General features: G+C 38.0%; 2 protein-coding genes across 6 annotated transcripts in view; one reads left to right on the forward strand and one right to left on the reverse strand.

Annotated features, from left to right (window-relative positions):
* The window catches only part of Tmem67 (transmembrane protein 67), a 50,666-nt gene extending 49,187 nt beyond the window's left edge, over positions 1–1,479 (reverse strand). Inside the window, exon 1 of one of the 2 annotated variants that reach the window (XR_001784156.1) lies at positions 745–1,479. Coding sequence is in view for 1 of the 2 variants with exons in the window: in XM_006538007.4 (XP_006538070.3) it covers positions 745–887 (143 nt within the window). In the remaining variant the exon portion in view is untranslated. The remainder of the gene's footprint in view (positions 1–744) is intronic. The other variant, XM_006538007.4, reaches the window with a different exon arrangement.
* Positions 829–17,077, forward strand: Rbm12b2 (RNA binding motif protein 12 B2). Of its 4 annotated transcripts, none has more exons than NM_198957.2 (4): positions 829–982; positions 1,122–1,186; positions 3,982–4,031; positions 4,574–7,730. In NM_198957.2, exon 4 carries the CDS (start codon positions 4,602–4,604, stop codon positions 7,104–7,106), a length of 2,505 nt encoding a protein of 834 aa, NP_945195.1. In that variant the 5' UTR covers positions 829–982; positions 1,122–1,186; positions 3,982–4,031; positions 4,574–4,601; the 3' UTR covers positions 7,107–7,730. The 4 variants fall into 4 exon arrangements, with proteins under 4 accessions (NP_945195.1, NP_001343492.1, NP_001343491.1 ...); NM_001356563.1 differs by having other exon boundaries at positions 829–964; XM_017320453.2 differs by having other exon boundaries at positions 935–1,027; positions 4,574–17,077.
* The last annotated feature ends 993 nt before the right edge of the window (positions 17,078–18,070 follow it).

Here is an 18,070-nt window from a genome sequence, read left to right on the forward strand (position 1 = left end):
TGAGTTTTAGCAAAGCAATACAAACAGAAACCCTCATTGATTTTATATATAATACCTTTATGACAAAAGTCTAGGAGAAACCTTGCCTACTGAATCTTGATTTCATACTTTCTCTGTATTGTGCATAAAGCACCCTACATATACACCTCATCTCACTTGGTTTGAGAACCAAATTTGGATATACATGAATATTGCCTATTAAAGTGCACAGCCTTGCAGACTGTTAGCGCAACAATGCCTAATAAAAGCCTCATTCTCCCTTTCTCCCCTGTCCCTGGTTCTCCTCCCTCTCCCAGAGGATAACTCTATTTCCCATCCCAATAAACCCCCGACTGGAGAACTGCCACATAGTGTGATTGTTGGGAATTGTCACATACACCTAACAGCACAGTAATAAAAGGTTGAAGGGATGCTTTCTGTAATACATACTTTAGGTAAGGCAGCCCGAAGGCCTGTTGTAAATACAGCTTGCTTTTATCTGCCTATGCAACTGCCCTGTTTTTCTCAGGTTTAACAGAAATCACAGGAGAGGATGGAAAACTCTGCAGCTTTCCACTTCCAAAGCGGTTCATTATGATGAAAAGAAAAAAAAGAAACCTTTTTGATTTGTATATTTTACAATTGCCTCACATCCCCGCCCCCCAGTGGAAGTTTTCAGGGGTGGGTCAGGGGCTCACAGATTGCCTAGAAATAGAGCATGCACAAAACCATACTACACTGCAGAGAACAGCCTTCCTCACTCACACCCGCCAATCACTGTAACCGAAGCAGTACGTCTGCGCACGCGCGTTCAGAGCGCCAAGGGGTGGCTGGTTGGGCCTGGATTGCGCATGAGCAGAGAGACGGTGCATCGGTTTGTCCGGACCGGAGGGGAGTGTGGTCTCCATTTTCTTCCGGCCGTGTTGGGCCTGGTAGGCCGTGCGGAGACTGCGGCGTCGAGGAGCGTCCCTTCTCCGTTTGTGTGGTGTGTGGTGACTGCCCGGTGCGAAGCACTTCTCAGGATGCCGGGCATGGGGCAAGGGAGGGGGTGAGAGCCGGAAGCACGGGCGTGCTGGGCGGGGGGCGAGCGCGGCTGGTGCGGTTAGGGCGGCGCTCGCTGACCCCCGACTTCCTCCTGTCAGCCTCCGTGTGGCGGCGAGTGAGCTTCCTGGGATCTTGACAGCGAAAATCTCGGAGCAGCGCCTAGGTATTTCTTTTCTTTGCCATGTCCACGTTGGTAGCGGCGCGGGAAAGGCCGGTTTTCTCGGGCTGGAGGTGCGCAGAGCGGCGCGGTGAGGTTGGGAGCCAGTCCCCTCGGGCGAGCTGGGGTGGTGCGTTTGCCCTCAGGACCGCGGAGCGCAAAGGAACGCGGGTTGGGCGGTCCTGGTTAATCTGAAAGCCGTCGGGCACCGAGTCTGGGGGCAGTATCAGATCCGACCTAGGATGTTGGCCTGGCGCTAAAAGAAGGAAACTCTGATCGTTGGCTCGGAGCGTGGACTAAGTCGAATCGCAGTCTCCGGAGGATTTCCCCATCGATGATGATGGATAACGGGGGAAGCGTGTGTCCTGTGGAATCGTCTTCACTTAACGGTTCCTGACCCGGAACTATGGCCCTATGTGGTCATGACGCCTTTTTATTTTAAACATCTACATCATAAAAGGCAGATCTTATCAGAGGATATTTGTGGACTGAGGTAGATTTTCTGCAAGGAAAATTCTTATTTAGGATTTTAATGGTTCTTGATACTGGGTAGTAAGAACGTTGGAGGCACATAGTAAAACTTGTCTCTCTTGCCAGGTCTGGAAAATGGCTATGTTCGTTAAAATCAGCTCTTAAGTCCAGCCTACTGATGTCCTCTGCATCATGATTAAAAGATGCACACATAAGATCATTTATTTAAGGTGATCTAAATGGAAGGATGGCTTGGTAAAATTAGCAACGTTGATTAACTTATGTTTATCATTAAATGAAATTTCAAGGATCCCCTCCCTTTTCGTAGCAGTTCAATAGAGGCCTGACAGCAGTGGCATCACTAAACAACAGGGTTATTGTGTTGTTCGATATTTGTGCAATGGCATCCAAAACTAGGACAGGATAATTTGTGCTTTGACTTTGGAGCAGGCTGATGTGTCAGTAGACTTTCTGGAGATTGTAAGGAAATAGTGTATACTTTGAGTCTCTGAGATGTTCTCTTAGACGGTCCTGATTGTGGGCGAATGATACCTTACCCTGCTATGGCAAGGACATGAAAGTTTAAACATTAGCTTTTATTTGACAAATTAGAACAAACTTATGGTCCGTTGGATTGGAATTGAATCACTTCGTGCCTGTGAAACTGCTTAATGAAGAAGATTTTAGTTAAGACAAACAGAAAAGGTGATTATTAAGTCAGGATGTGTTGTGAGAGGCAACTTTAAATTGGTATGTGCTTTTTTCCTTGACTCTCTCAGAATTTATGTATTTGTAGCCGAATTCTTATCCTCGGGGTATATCGCTCTTTTTGGATTTGAAAAAGTTTAAAGACAGACAAGTTGAAATCAGCCAAGTCAGTTTCCCTAGGAGTCTTAGAATTTGGATGTGGACAGGTTTCAAGGAGCCGTTTTTAGTTTTCTTTGAAGGTTGTGAATATTGACTTGTTGAAATCAAACTTACAGGTTTCTTTTCGTTTGTTTGGATCTAGTGTTTGTATGCTTTATATTTTGTACTGCAAAGATTTTAATAACAAAGCTCAATAATTTCCATATGTAGTGTGCTACATACAGTGTAGTTCCATTATTTTACTGATTAACTTTTGGATTAAGCATTTAATCTGTAGACCCTCCCCACCTGTTTGTTAAAGACAGCTTTTCAAACTTGAAGATCAATTTTTATTTGTAAACTAATAGTAGTTACAATGATTTATTTTTCAACTTTAAAAAGATACTTGGTAAATATTGTTTGGTTGTCTGTGAAAGTGCTACTAGTAAGTTTTCCTAGACAATATGAAGCTGAGTTGGTTTTTTTTTTAAATAATAGATATTGGCAATTCCAATATTCAAAACTAGTAAGTCTATATATTTACTTTTCTATATTATTAGTAAGGCTTTCATAATGTAAGTGTGCAGGATAGTTTTTTTTAAAGTGTCTGTTGGTAGAGTTGAACTCAAAGTTGGTACAGTGTGTGTTTTTGTGTATGCCTGAGATAAATTTTAGTAGTCTAGTAGTAAGTCTAGTAGTAAGTGTATGAAATGAGTGACATTGAATATTTTAAGTTTTTCTTTAGGGAAGGTATAGTATTTTCCTTAATTACAACATAATGACATTTATTTCTGTATTGGTAGTATGCAGAACTAAAATTTGGATCCATATGGTAGCCATTGGTTTGGATTTATTGTATAATATTGATAGTTTTGGAACTTTGGTAGTTTTCTTACTATAGTATTTTGAATTGTTGCTTTGTTCAATTTAGTGTTATGTTTTGGAAGGGTGCAGAATGGCATGTGAGTTGGATATAAGTATGAACTACATGTTTGGATCACTGTTAGGTAAAGTGATGTGAGGCTGTTAAAAATACTTGGTCTCAAAACTGATGTTTTACTCCTGAAATAGATTTTAAGTACATGTAAAACTTCAGTATATTAGCATGTGATAAGCTAGGACTTTATTTAATAATAGAATTCAATGGGCTTTGAAATATTTATATGCTCATGTATAGACCACTACTCTCAAACTATCTAATACTTTCTTCATATTCTTTTCAAGCAAGTTCCAACCAAGTAGTATAACTTTGATCACACTTTTCTTTTTTTTCATTGTACCTCCCAATTGTCTGTTCTGGTGTTATAGTTCCTTTTGCCGAAGTATAATCAGTTTCCCTTTAGGACAAAAAAGACTACTTATAATGGCTGTACTTGTGATACCTTATATTGTTTTACTTTAATAGGTAATTCTGAAATGGATATCAGGCATTGAGATTGATTGTAGAGTTCAAAGATTAATTATATTTCATTTTCTTTCCACAGTTAAGTTGCTTTTACAGAATAAACAGGTCTCCAAGAAATAAAAGGCAAAGGTAAGAGATCAGAGTGTAAGGCTTCCACAGTAGTGTGACGAAATCAGATAGATTAGTGGATCCTTGTACTCATTATTCTGTTTTTTACATGGTGACCAGTTGATAAAGTGTTAGGCAGCTGAATATCGGGAGCAGAAGTTGTATTCTGACCGTAGTTGGCTTTTCTGGATATGTAAACTCTATTGTGGTTAGTGAGAGGCAGACTGCATAGGAGTCAGTGCTTCTAAAGGGTCTGAAAGTACTTTTGTCTTGTTGTGAAGTAGCATTTGGCAGACTTACAAAGGAAGATTTGATATTTTGATGATCCTATTGAATAGGGTAGGTGATGTGAAAATATTTAAGGCAGTTGGTTTATTTGTATGTTTATATAGGAGAACATGCATTTGTTTTAAGAGTTAGATAACATCAGGTTTTCTGTGGATTAGTATTTTGTTTTCCATTTATGAATGCTGAAGAAGGCAGGAACCAGGTATTATTAAGCTAGTTTGTGCTAAGGCACTGCAAAATAAGACTTGCTATTATGTGTACCTTTTTGTCTGCAGGTCATTATTGCTGTGGCTTGAGCTCAGCATGGCTGTAGTCATCCGTTTACTGGGGCTTCCTTTTATTGCGGGTCCTGTGGATATCCGTCACTTCTTCAAGGGATTGACTATTCCTGATGGAGGAGTGCATATAATTGGAGGGAAAGTTGGGGAGGCTTTTATAATTTTTGCAACAGATGAAGATGCAAGACGTGCTATAAGTCGCTCAGGAGGGTTTATCAAGGATTCATCTGTAGAGCTTTTTCTTAGTAGCAAGGTAGAAATGCAGAAGACCATAGAAATGAAAAGAACTGCTCGAGTAGGAAGAGGGCGACCAGGATCCGGGGCATCAGGGGTTGGCAACGTGTATCATTTTAGTGATGCTCTGAAGGAAGAAGAAAGTTATTCTGGATATGGCTCTTCGGTTAATCGAGATGCTGGGTTTCATACAAATGGTACAGGACTTGACTTAAGGCCAAGAAAGACCAGGCCATTGAAGGCTGAGAATCCTTACTTATTTCTACGAGGTTTGCCTTACTTAGTAAATGAAGATGATGTCCGTGTCTTTTTCTCTGGTTTGTGTGTAGATGGAGTAATTCTCTTAAAACATCATGATGGCCGAAATAATGGTGATGCTATAGTAAAATTTGCTTCATGTGTTGATGCTTCAGGAGGTCTTAAATGCCATAGAAGTTTCATGGGTTCAAGATTTATAGAAGTCATGCAGGGTTCAGAACAACAGTGGATTGAATTTGGTGGTACTGCAACCGAGGGCGGTGACACTCCTCGTATGAGATCTGAAGAGCATTCTCCTTCAAGAAGGATTAATGGTAGACATTTTCGGAAACGGTCTCATTCAAAATCTCCTAGAGCACGTTCTCGCTCTCCTCTTGGATTTTATGTTCACTTAAAAAATCTGTCCTTAAATACTAACAAAAGAGATTTAAGGAATCTCTTTAGAGATACTGACCTGACTAATGACCAGATTAAGTTTGTGTATAAAGATGAAAGAAGAACACGCTATGCCTTTGTGATGTTCAAGAATCAAAAAGACTATAATACTGCCCTGGGTTTGCATAAGACTGTTTTACAATATCGTCCAGTCCTTATTGATCCAGTGTCTAGGAAGGAAATGGTGAGAATCATTGAATGCTATGAGAAGAAGAGACCAGAGTCTTTAGAGAAGGAAAGGCCAGGACGTGTTTCACAAAAGTACTCTCAAGAAGGCTTCTCTGGCTCTGGTCAGAAGCTGTGCATATATATAAGAAATTTACCATTTGATGTTACAAAGGGTGAAGTGCAGAAGTTCTTTGCAGACTTTTCTCTTGTTGAGGATGACATTTATCTGCTTTGTGATGACAAGGGAGTTGGTTTGGGAGAAGCACTGGTGAGATTTAAATCAGAAGAACAAGCCATGAAAGCTGAACGTTTGAACCGACAAAGATTCTTGGGGATAGAGGTGTTGTTAAGACTTATATCTGAGGAACAAATGCAGGAGTTTGGTATAAAGTCTTCCTGGTTGTCTAATGAGAGGACACAAGCCTGTTCCAGGTCACATGATGGAGATGACTGTTCCTGTTTGTTTGACTTAAAAGATCCGTCATCCTGTTCATTTGGCCAGTCTGAAAGCCTTCGTTATCATCCAAAAGACTTAAGGAAAATGGGTCATTTCAAGCATCCCCAAGGGTATTTCCGGCAGTCTGACAGGTGCTCTCCTGAGGACTTCAGGCACTCCCCAGAAGACTATAGGCACCCCTGGGAGGAGCATACCAGCCACTCTAGGGAGGAAGACTGGAGACTGCCTCTGGAGGATTGGCCACAGGAAGATGATTTTAGGCAGTGTCATGAGAAAGATCATAGGCAGCTAAGAAGCCCTTGGGAAGAAGACTTCAGACGGCCATCCCAGGAGCACTTCAGGAGATCCTATCAGGAGCACATTAGACGGCCACCCCAAGAACATTTCAGGCGTTCCCGAGAGGAAGATTTCAGGCATGTGGCTGATGAAGACTTTAGGCAAGCTTCTGATGAGGACTTCAGGATCTCCCAAGAAGATTTGAGATATCCCACTGATGAGGACTTTAGGCGGGTGTCTGTGGAAGACCTCAGGGAAGTTCCAGAGAAGGACCTTCGACTTCCTAAAAATTTTAGATCTTCTGGAGAGGAGTTTTGGACCCCACCTGATTTCAGAGGTCAACATCCCTTTGTGAACTTTGATCATCTACAAGGTGGCAAATTTGATTTTGAAAAGTATAAATTGGAAAATTTTCATGACGGAAAATTTGTTCCTGACCTAAAGTTTAATTGTGGTTCAGGTGGAATAATTCGTGTTATGATCTCGAATCTTCCATTCAAAGCCAATGCTAATGAAATTCTAGACTTTTTTCATGGTTATAAAGTCATCCCTGATTCCGTTTCAATACAGTATAATGAGGAAGGATTGCCTTTAGGAGAAGCTATCGTTTCTATGACAAATTATAATGAAGCTCTATCTGCAGTTAAAGATCTAAGTGGTAGACCAGTTGGTCCCCGCAAAGTTAAGCTTAGTTTGCTTTAGGAGGCCTTTTTTTTTTTTTCCTGTTTCAGTGGACATCTTCCACACTCCCCATCCCCCACATAGAATGCCTTTCTAAGTAAACAGTTTTCTTCCACAGTATTGATGCAGTGAAAGTATAGGTTTTGTTTTTTTTTTTTTTTAAGTTTAGTTTTAATTATTTAAAAATTTAAAAATGTGATTAGAAAAATGTGTTATGTAAGTCTGGTTTCCTTTTATTTACTAATGGACATGCTTTTATTCAATGATTTAAAATTGCATACATTCTGTTTTTGAAAGGGGAGATTCCTGAATTCATTCGGTTCATTGATGTTATAAATTCAGTCTTGTGAAAAGTGGAAGTTATATTTGTGGAAGGTGAATTTATCTTTGATTTTATTTTAACAACTCAGACCATATAAAGAAATGAAGGCTAACTGATTAATCAGGTTTGGCACTTTTATTGCTACTTGCCTGTAGAACTGTTTGTGAAGACATTGTGCCAGTGTCTCCTATAAACTAAATAGTCCAGAAAATGAACTTACTGTGAAATAAAATTTACTTATGTGAAGCCTTAGGAAATTCTCAATATTTGTGTTCACAACTTTGAAAACTTTTGTAAAAATAAAATTGCTCTTGAAATACTTACTAACTTGTATTTGTGTAACAAGAACAAAGACAGAAGAATTGCTCTGGGTAGTATGAGCCTCTCAGCAGCTATATTATAGTATGTGCTGAGCAGGACATCTAATCTGTACTAATGATGGACAGGTCTGTGATTTCTTCAACACCATTTTATCTTAGCACTGGGCTCTAGGTGATACCCTAAGTAGATTGCAAAGACTAACACAAACGTTCAGAAGACAGTAAACTAATCTGTTTAGGGCAATGGGAACTCTCAGGCTGGGAAAGGATATGACAGTTTTCCCAGGAAGTGTTTAAGTGGCTCATTGTATTCAGTTTAGCTTCAATATTTTGTAATTACTCACAGGCTCACTAAATACAGATTTCTAAGTGAATTTTGGCTTTTTTGATACTCTATATTTTGCTTATACTCACTTAGATTTTAACTTATCCACAGTTACAGGACTAGTTGACTTATGTTAGGCAATATGCACTTCATATGTATGATCTCAATGTTTATTGTATCTATATTTTATAAATGAGAAATGAGAAGTTAAGAATAGTTAAGCAAGATGTCTGCAGTCATACTTAGAGAACAAATTTCAACATCAGTAGATCCCTCATTTTACCCTGTTGATAAATATGTTTTTCTGTGTCACCTCCTTACATTCTATTTTTTAATTTTAGTAACATCATGACAAAAATATTCTAAGTAAATATTTTTTCCTTCTACTTTTAATGTTGCATTTAAAGAATAATAAAAAAATTATTATTATTATAATTATTAATGATACTCAAAACGTTGTTATCTAAAGAAATTAGGGATAAAAGAACTTAAGAGTTTATAATTGGAGGAGCAGGGATACATTATATTGGTTTCCAAATCAAAGCTCTTTGTTTTCATTTTATGATTTTCATAGTTTTATGAGACAGTTTTACTAAGTTCCTTCATCCAGACACTTCCCACACTGAGTATTATGAACAAAGTTTGTTTTTATATTGTATATTGTTTAGCTATTGCAGAAGTATATAGACTACTTTCAGCAACTTAAGGAAATCTGAGAAACCTTCATTAAGTTTCTGTTTTTACTAATAAATATCCTACTTAGAATAAATCAGTAAATTTGTTGAAAAAAAAAAAAGACATGGTCTTCAAACTAGTAGGATTTAAAGGTAGAGTGAAAAATTTGGAATGCCTAAGCCAAGCACAATGAGACAACTAAGATAAAGCTTAATGTGAAAGATTATTGAACATGTAATTGCTTCTCAAACTGGCCTGGGGTGGAATGGTAGGGCAGTCAGAGAACAGCTGGTAAACAGAAGCACTGTGTCTTGATATTTGTTCACTTAATCTTTTATATGAGTCAGTGATTTGCATGTGTGTATGTGAACCATGTGTCTGTGGAGCTAAGCAGAGTTCATGAGATTCCCTGAAACTGGAACTACAGACAGTTGTGAGCTCTACAACAGCAGTTTGTGCTCGCAGCTACTGAACCATCTCTCCAGTTCTGTGCTTTGATTTGAAATAAGTACTGTGGCTGTCTTATTTTCTCAGTTATCAAGCTTACTATACATGTATTGGTGTACTTGTATGGAGGCTAGAATTCGAAGGTGGTATCTTGCTCACTTACTTTTTTGAGGCAAAACTCACTGAAACTGGAGTTCACCAATTTGCTGGATGGACTGGCCAGCAAATCTCCAGGATCTTCCTGTATTTGCTTCCTCGAAGCTTTCAGGTTCTTCTGGTCGTGCAGTAAACATTTTACTGACTGAGCCCTCCGTCAGCTCCAGACTTATTATTTTGTAAACTTCATTATAAACGTTTATTGTAGAAACTTGTCTCCTAAATAGAAGAATGCGAACTATTATTACACATCTCTCTCATATTGCCTTGTCTAACATGTAACATGTAGATTTAACTTCAATTGGCTATCATACATGGGAGGTAATATTTATACCCTGGAACTTAGTAAATGGAGCAAGTCACAGTATTCTCTTGTTTATCAACTCGTGGGAACGGAACACAGCAGTGCCAGACACATGAGAGAATAGTCCAAGGCTTCATGTTTGCATTCCCCAGCCCCAGTAATTTCCTGAACAGTATTTGCTCTACGGATAGTTTGTATGCTGGCTGTGTATTCCTTTTAACAAGACACCCAATGTCAGTTTGCATTCAAGTGATACTTTTTTCCTTTCCAGAATGTACATCAAAAAGAGTAAAACATACCTAGAAAGTAAACTTAATCCTGTATGATATGTAGAACCATCCTAGAAGTGTTCATTCACCAAGCAGCTAAGAATAGTGTTAAAAAGCAGTGGCCTTTGAGCCTTCTTACCTACTAAGCAGTGACCTTGTCACTTTATTTATTTATTTTTTTAAAGATTTATTTATTATTATATCTAAGTACACTGGAGCTGTCTCTTCAGACACCAGAAGAGGGGGTCAGATCTTATTAAAGATGGTTGTGAGCCACCATGTGGTTGCTGGGATTTGAACTCATGACCTTTGGAAGAGCAGTCAGTGCTCTTACCCGCTGAGCCATCTCTCCAGCCCCCGTCACTTTATTTTTACATTATGTATTAGCAGCTGATGTTCAGAACTATCAATCTGATAACTTTAGTTTTCTTAGAGATGTAAAAGTATAGGCTTTTTAACATATTGGCGGTTGCCTGTTTTGGGGGAGCTAGGGCGTGCTGGGAATGAATCCCAGGGCCTCAAAATGCATTTTAGACTAAATGCTAACCACCAGCCCAGTTTTCACATTTTTAATGTAGTTACATGGTTACTGGTTGTGTCATAAAATAGCTTGATTTTTGCCTTGCTGCCCACAAAATGTGATGTATAATATTCCTTTTATTATGTTCATCTCTGTGTTTTGACAGTCTTACATAGACTATGTTGGTCCTGAACTCATTGAAGCCAAGGACCGTCCTGCTTCTGGCTTCTCAGTAGTCGGAGAAAAGGACCGTCCTGCTTCTGGCTTCTCAGTAGTCGGAGAAAAGGACCGTCCTGCTTCTGGCTTCTCAGTAGTCGGAGAAAAGGACCGTCCTGCTTCTGGCTTCTCAGTAGTCGGAGAAAAGGACCGTCCTGCTTCTGGCTTCTCAGTAGTCGGAGAACAGGACCGTCCTGCTTCTGGCTTCTCAGTAGTCGGAGAACAGGACCGTCCTGCTTCTGGCTTCTCAGTAGTCGGAGAACAGGACCGTCCTGCTTCTGGCTTCTCAGTAGTCGGAGAACAGGCTGTACCACCACACTTGCTCTCAGCACATTTTCTGAAGAACAGCGACTGCCCACAGTTGCGGCGCCTTAGACATTAACTTGGTGAGTCAGCTGATGCTTGAGAGAACTGTTTGTTGAGCAGCATCAGAAATACCATAGCTATTTCCTCCGAACATCCAATTTTAATACTGACCAAGAATATATAAAATTTCAGTAACAACCTCACTTCCTTAATACCTGCCTAGGGGCTTTAAAGTAGTCTTAAGCATTTCAACTTAGAATGTTCCAAAGTAATTTTAAAAGTATTCTCAGGAAGCAATTCTTTGTTGAAAACAAACTTCTGTTTTGATCATTGCTTTGAGAGTCACAAAAGCATGGTTCTTTACCAAAAGAAAATGGTAAGATATAACAAACATTTTGTAGCTTTAGGAGTAAAGCATATACATGTTGACAGTGGTGGCTTGATAAGACAGCAGAGTGTGTTTAATGCTTTATGGCATTCTAAGATAAGGCAACATTTCTAGCAAAGTACTTGCCTTCCAATTATTAATAACTTATACAAGTAGAATGTGCAGAGCTGTAGAGTGAGAGCAGTTTTGTTTTAAAACACGAAAGGTTGAATGTGGCCTTTTAAAATTAGAATGTAATCATTTATATATACACTTATAAAACCTGTTATCAGTATCTCAAATCATTACTGTGTTCAATTTTAGTTAAAAACACTAAATTTTCATACCAGATGATGAAACATAAGGTTATATAATAAAAGTAAAAGAAGCAGTGTTTTTACTTAAGGCATTAGGGCATAGGATTATTAACTGACCTCTTCTGGTAATCAAAACCTCAAATTTTATCCTAAAAGAAAGTATGAGGCATTATTAAATCTTTTGTTACTCACATACTTTGTGTGTCACACATGTATTTATAGTGCATTAAATCTGAAATGCTTAGAAATACAATCTTTTTTAATAGAACATATATAGAAAAATATACACTACCATATGTAGGATGATGAAAGAAAGACTGTGTAATCCAGAAAAAAAAATCTTTTTTTTAATCAGCATAATTTCCTTTAATTTTCCCTCCGCCCCCAGTTTCATAGTAGCATTTCATTTTACAGTTTAACCTGTCAAGTGAGTTTAAAGTGATTCTACATTTGCAAGTTAGATGACATGTAAACAGAAATGTGAATTCTTTGTGTAAATTAGTTTTCATCTTCTGTAACATCTAATTCTTCATCATCTTCATCTTCTACTTGTTGGTCCTTCCTTGTTCGGCAGGTGGATATCTGTTGAAAAATAACACACGAAAAAATATTTTTTTTACATGTCTGGCATCTTTTTACCTGTTTTTATGAGAAAGGGACTATAGAACAAATATTTCAGAAAATATCCCTGTGATTTTTAAGGTTGAAGTCTCTATTTCTATATCCGATTCTAGTAGTATCCTTCAGTAACATAAAATACCATTACTGTGTATTGTGAATTAAATGGTAAGTTAAAATAAGTTAAATTTAAACAGCCTTTCACTTTGATAATCATCAAAGAGAATGGTAGAACCAGGTAAGTCTGTTTGACAGCAGCAATGCTGATAATAGAAATGATGTGTTATGGATTGAAAAGATAATACTAGCTATACATCTTTCGTTTCCCTTAGATATCTTACTTATAGCTTCTCTGAGGGTGATTTACATCACCCAGGATACAATGGGCAATGTTTGAACATCAGAGGTGGTTGTGTTGTGCATGTATATTGCTGCAGACAGATGTTGCAGAATATCTTTAATGTATACATACAATCTTAACTCTACCTAACCCCCAGGAACTTGATCTCAAGTTATTAGGGGTCTGTACTGGCTAGTTTTGTGTCAACTTGACACAGCTGGAATTAGCACAGAGAAAGGAGCTTCAAGTTGAGGAAATGCCTCCATGAGATCCAGCTGTAAGGCATTTTCTCAATAAGTGATCAAGGGGGAAAGGCCCCTTGTGGGTGGGACCATCTCTGGGCTGGTAGTCTTGGGTTCTATAAGAGAGCAGGCTGAGCAAACCAGGGGAAGCAAGCCAGTAAAGAACATCCCTCCATGGCCTCTGCATCAGCTCCTGCTCCCTGCTCTGCTTGAGTTCCAGTCCTGACTTCTTTCAGTGATGAACAGCAATGTGGAAATGTAAGCTGAATAAACCCTTTCCTTCCCAACTACTTCTTGGTCATGATGTTTGTGCAGGAATAGAAACCCTGACTAAGACAGGGTCTAAGTCTTGTACTCATAAACGTGTTATATAGGTACAATGCCTATTTGAGAGTAACAATATTAATCCCAATTTTATATCAATAAATTCATACCAATAGAATATTTACATTTGTATGAAACAAATTCTCCACCAATGTAAGAGATTATAACTTCAACTTGTATCGATTATAAGGATTTCTACCAATGTAAGATATACCTATGTAATGTTTTGCTTGAGTAAATTTGCTAACCTATCTCTATTTGTCTATTTTTATAATTTCTATGATATTACTATATCTTCCCCCTTTTTCTTCTACCCCCTTTCTTTTTACCTAAGAAGGAAGGATAGAGAAGAGGAAAGGTAGAAATTCCTGAGTTTAAGCTCTCTAGTTTCATTCCTGTCCAAAGCTACTTTTGTAAAGTATCACTTAATGACTACATGTCCATAATTCAGATAATAACCAGAACCATCCACCCCAACATAAGGAACTTGATGGATGATATTTTGTCTGTTTCCAGCTGAATTTGGGTGAACAATTCCCTTCTGGGGCCCCAAAGGGAAATAGGAAAATTGGCTTTATCAAAGGAGAGCTACTTGGATGTGCTGAGAAAGTTCATTGTTTAGCTGATATCTTGATTATGACAGTCTGAAAGTCTGGAGAGGCAAGCTAGGTGTTCTGGAAAAGTTATGGAATCAAGCCTTTAAAAAGAAGCTTCGGTGTAGTTGAGGTAGAATCAAATGCGAAGCTGGAATGGAAGGTCCCTGAATCTCTGCATCCCAGATTGTGAATCTTTTCAGGGCTGTCTTTCTCTTCTTTCATCCTGTAGTATACAAAACTTAAAAGCAACATATTGTTCTGTAAATGCATTCAAATGGAGTGTGCAGGGTGTGCAAATTGATTAATGAAAAATAAAGATCACTGCCTTTCTTTAGGTTAGTGTGATCACATAAACTGTAATATAACTTTGTATACATGCCATTGTAAAAGATGGTATGTAATAAGTCATGAGAAATTTGTACCCAATAAGTGTTATTGGCTATGTATAGACATTTTAGTCTCAGCCAGTTCCAGAGATGTCTCCATATGCATAGACATAAATATCCCCCCTTATACATCACCTATTTTGTTGATTATGTTAGTCTCCCTTTTCTTCTCTGTCGCCAAGGTCTTCCTTTGTTATATCTGATTTTTATCAACTTGAAAGGAACCCAAAGCTTTTCTTTTCCTCTGGAAACAGACATAACTCTTCTCCCAGCATAACACATTTTCCATTCTGATGTCAGAATATCCTTAATATAAACAGGTTGGTTTAGATGAATAGATTTTCCATAATCTAATGTCTTTCAGCAGCTGTGGTGTTTTGTTCATCAGCATTTACAAATTTTAAGGTAAATAAAGCACTATGTAATCTATCTTTGGGGGTTCTTGTTGATCCCTATTGTCTATTAAGCATCTCCTTTAGAGTTTGATTAGATCTCTCCACAATCACTTGTCCTGCAGGATTGTGTGATATGCCTGTAACATGTTTTATATTATAATTTGTGAAAAACCGCTTCATCTTATTAGAGATATACATAGGGCCATTGTGCGTTTTAATTTGTATGGGTGTTCCCATGATGGTCATAACTTGTAACAAATGTGTAGTTACAGCAGCAGCCTTTTTGGATGCTAGGGCTGAATGAATATGTGTCTATAGTATGGTGCACATATACCAAACTATAAAATGGAACACATCCATTTGCCAAATGTCACTTCTTTGGCCACCCGTAGAGTTCGGGTAGGCAATGAATGGCATTTGGTTATATAATGAGCAAGTAGGACCTTGTCTCACAATTTTCTTGGCTTGTTGCCAAGTGATAGAGAGTTCTTTCTTTAAACCTTTGTTGTAAATGTGCTTTTTTTTTTTTAATGGAATTCTGAAGCCCCTAGTATACTTCCTATCAATAGCTGGTCAAATTCATTATTACCTTGTGCCAGAGGGCCTGGCAGACTTGTATGGGATCTTATGTATTACTGGATAACTCCTATTTTTGATCATTTGTTTTAGTTGAATAGTCAATTTAGAATCATCCTGAATAAGTTCAGCAGTCTCTTTGTGTAAAACTTTTTCTGAGAGTCACTATACTGAAAGACTCTTGAAAATCTTGTCACACCATGATTATTGCATATAATTTAGATTTTTAGACTGACTTATAAGGACTCTCAGCCACCTTATTTACATCTTCAGATTCCTATCCTGACTTTCCTGATTTACTGGCATCAGTGTAAAATGTAGTAGCAGCTCCAGATATTGGAGTTCCCTTTATTATATGAGGGAGAATCCAATTAATTCCTTTTATGAAATGAAGCCACTTGCTTTTAGGGTATCTGTTGTTAATCTCTCCCAAGAAGTTATTGTATGCTTCATTATTCATATTCATCTTGTGTCCAAAACGAGGCAATTTCTGTGTAAGTAAAATGTACCACAATTTCAGTTGGATCCTTTCCAACTAATTGTCAAAGTCTCATTTTTTTTCCTTTTAGTATCAATTTAGAGACCTTCTTAATGTAGTTTTTAGTTTCTTACTCTGTTTATGTGCTAAAAATATCCATTCTAAGATATAATCTTCCCTCTGCAAAAGAATTCCTGTAGGGAATGAGTAAAAGGTAAGATAACTAAGATGTAGGCCAACTTTGTGTCAATATGATCTAGATGTGAATCCTGTAATTTCCTTTATAACAAGCTAACTCATCCATCATCAGTTGATAGTTTCCTTGGGCTATTTAAATCTTTATCACCTTGTAAGGTTTGAAATAAATTGTTTAGCTTTTGAGTGGCCATAGCCAGTTATTATATCCCAGTAGCTTCTGAAAATCATTAAGCGTTCTTAATTGGTTTCTCCTTATTTGTACCTTTTGCGACCTAACCCTTTCTAGACTTATTTTATACCTTAGATAATTAATAGAATTCCCCTTTTGTATTTTTTTTAGGGGCAATTTGCAATCCCCAGCAATACTAGGGTTTTTTGGTTTGGTTTGTTTTTTTGTTTTTGTTTGTTTTTTACTTCATCAAACATTTTTTTCCACAATATTTTTATCTGGATCAGCCAATGGGATGTCATCCATATAGTGACAAATAATGGATTGGGAAAATTGTTTGTGAATATTTTCCATTGGCTGTTATTCAAGATATTGACACAAGGTAGGGCTATTTAGCATTCCTTGTGGCAGGGCTTTCCAAACAAGGACTATCCACAGCAATCGAACACTCTTTATTCTACAAACCAGACTTACGTGGGGAATGTATGTTATACTTTGCCTATTTAATGCTGGTCCCTTGACAGGATATATCTCTAAATTTACCACTCCTTAAGAGCCAAGGTAAGTGCTGTCTTTCCCCTATCCAGTAGCTAGCAGCTCCAAGTCTTACTTTTAAGGGTAGTTGTAATGATACTATTTTTGTTCAGATGTCTCTACAACTAGTCTTAAGTTTCTCTAGTGAATGGGAACTCTGTTTTATCTTTGCAACTATTCCAAATAAATGGTGCTAATTAATTCCCATTCCTCCCTTCCCCCCCCCCCCCCTAGTGAATGCTAACTCAATCCCCAATTTGTGGAAGCAAAGAAGCAAACTAAGACTAAAGGCTGTCCCCATATACTTTGACTCTTTAATACTGTACCTTGTGTTGTGGTTGACTCCAACCAAAAAAAAATGTTTGTTCCTAACCATATCTGTTATTTTTCTATAGTTACAGATCATAATGCAAAATACTGTTTTCTGGTGGTCTTAGGTGACCTACAGGTTTGAGAACCACTGCTGTGAGCCTTCTAATACTGCAGTATACAAATGGAATCCTGATGTGCTCTACACCCTGTCTTTACATAGAATCAATAACTATGATTTATGAGAAATGTTTCATGCAAATAAAGCCAGTTTTTGTGTTTATCTTCTCCCACAGCCACATTCAATATGTATTATATTGTATCTGTATCATATGTTGGTAGAGCCTTGACATTTGAGGATGTTCTTGAGAAAAAAACAACAAAATCAAAGCTGGTTTTACTCATGCAAGCTGCTCCTTATTCAATAAAAATCTAAAAACTTCGGACATACATTCACACAAAAAAGACTGGGAACTTTGATCACTCAAACACATATCACATATAATGGAACTGCAACGTAAATGTTAAAAGAATTTTTGTTTTCTCATTGCTGGTGGCTGGTAATTTGCCTTGGCAGTGTAAACAATTTCTTATAATTCCAGCATTTGGAATGGCATTTGGCTTAATAGGTACTGCAGTTATCTCTCAGACATCTTAGGATGTAAGGAGCATAATTTCCATCTCATAGCGATTATAAGGTTAATTTGTTCAATGCTCATATATGAAAGAAGTTCACACATATACTTAGTGTCTAGTTTATTAAGAGCAGTCATAAGTCAAGTCACAAAACATAGTGTGATATACCTAAGCCTGCCAGAGCCAAGCACCAATCCAAAAGGCACCCATCTAACAAAGGTAAATTCAGAAATCAGTATCCAAATCCAGATGACTGGAGGGCTGCATTAGAACACAGCAACAGCCAGAGAAATATGTCACCTCCAGAGTCTACCCATCACTCTTCAGCAAGTCCTGAATATTATAGTACAGCAGATCCACAAGAAAATGACCTTAAATCCAATGTTTTAATAAGCCTTTAAAGATGAGATCTCTTAAAAAGAAATACAGAGTCTGCACCAGTTTACCTTGGGCACAAACTCTGCAGCCAGTCCCACAGCACCCAGAGGAGACTCCCCTCCCAGGTGCTCTAGCATGCCCTGAATCTTAGGATCAGGGGTGAGTAGGACACATCTTTTCCAACACCACCACCGGAAATAACTGGGACAAGTAGGATCCAGGGACTCAGGAACTCTACCTGACCAGTCGCTCAGGTTCCTCC

This window comes from Mus musculus, chromosome 4 (genome assembly GCF_000001635.26).
Source record: "Mus musculus strain C57BL/6J chromosome 4, GRCm38.p6 C57BL/6J".
NCBI lineage: Eukaryota > Metazoa > Chordata > Mammalia > Rodentia > Muridae > Mus > Mus musculus.

What these genes read in the sequence shown, in the direction of transcription:
- Rbm12b2 (NM_198957.2), top strand. Translation starts at nt 4,602, where the DNA reads ATGGCTGTAGTCATCCGTTTACTGGGGCTTCCTTTTATTGCGGGTCCT.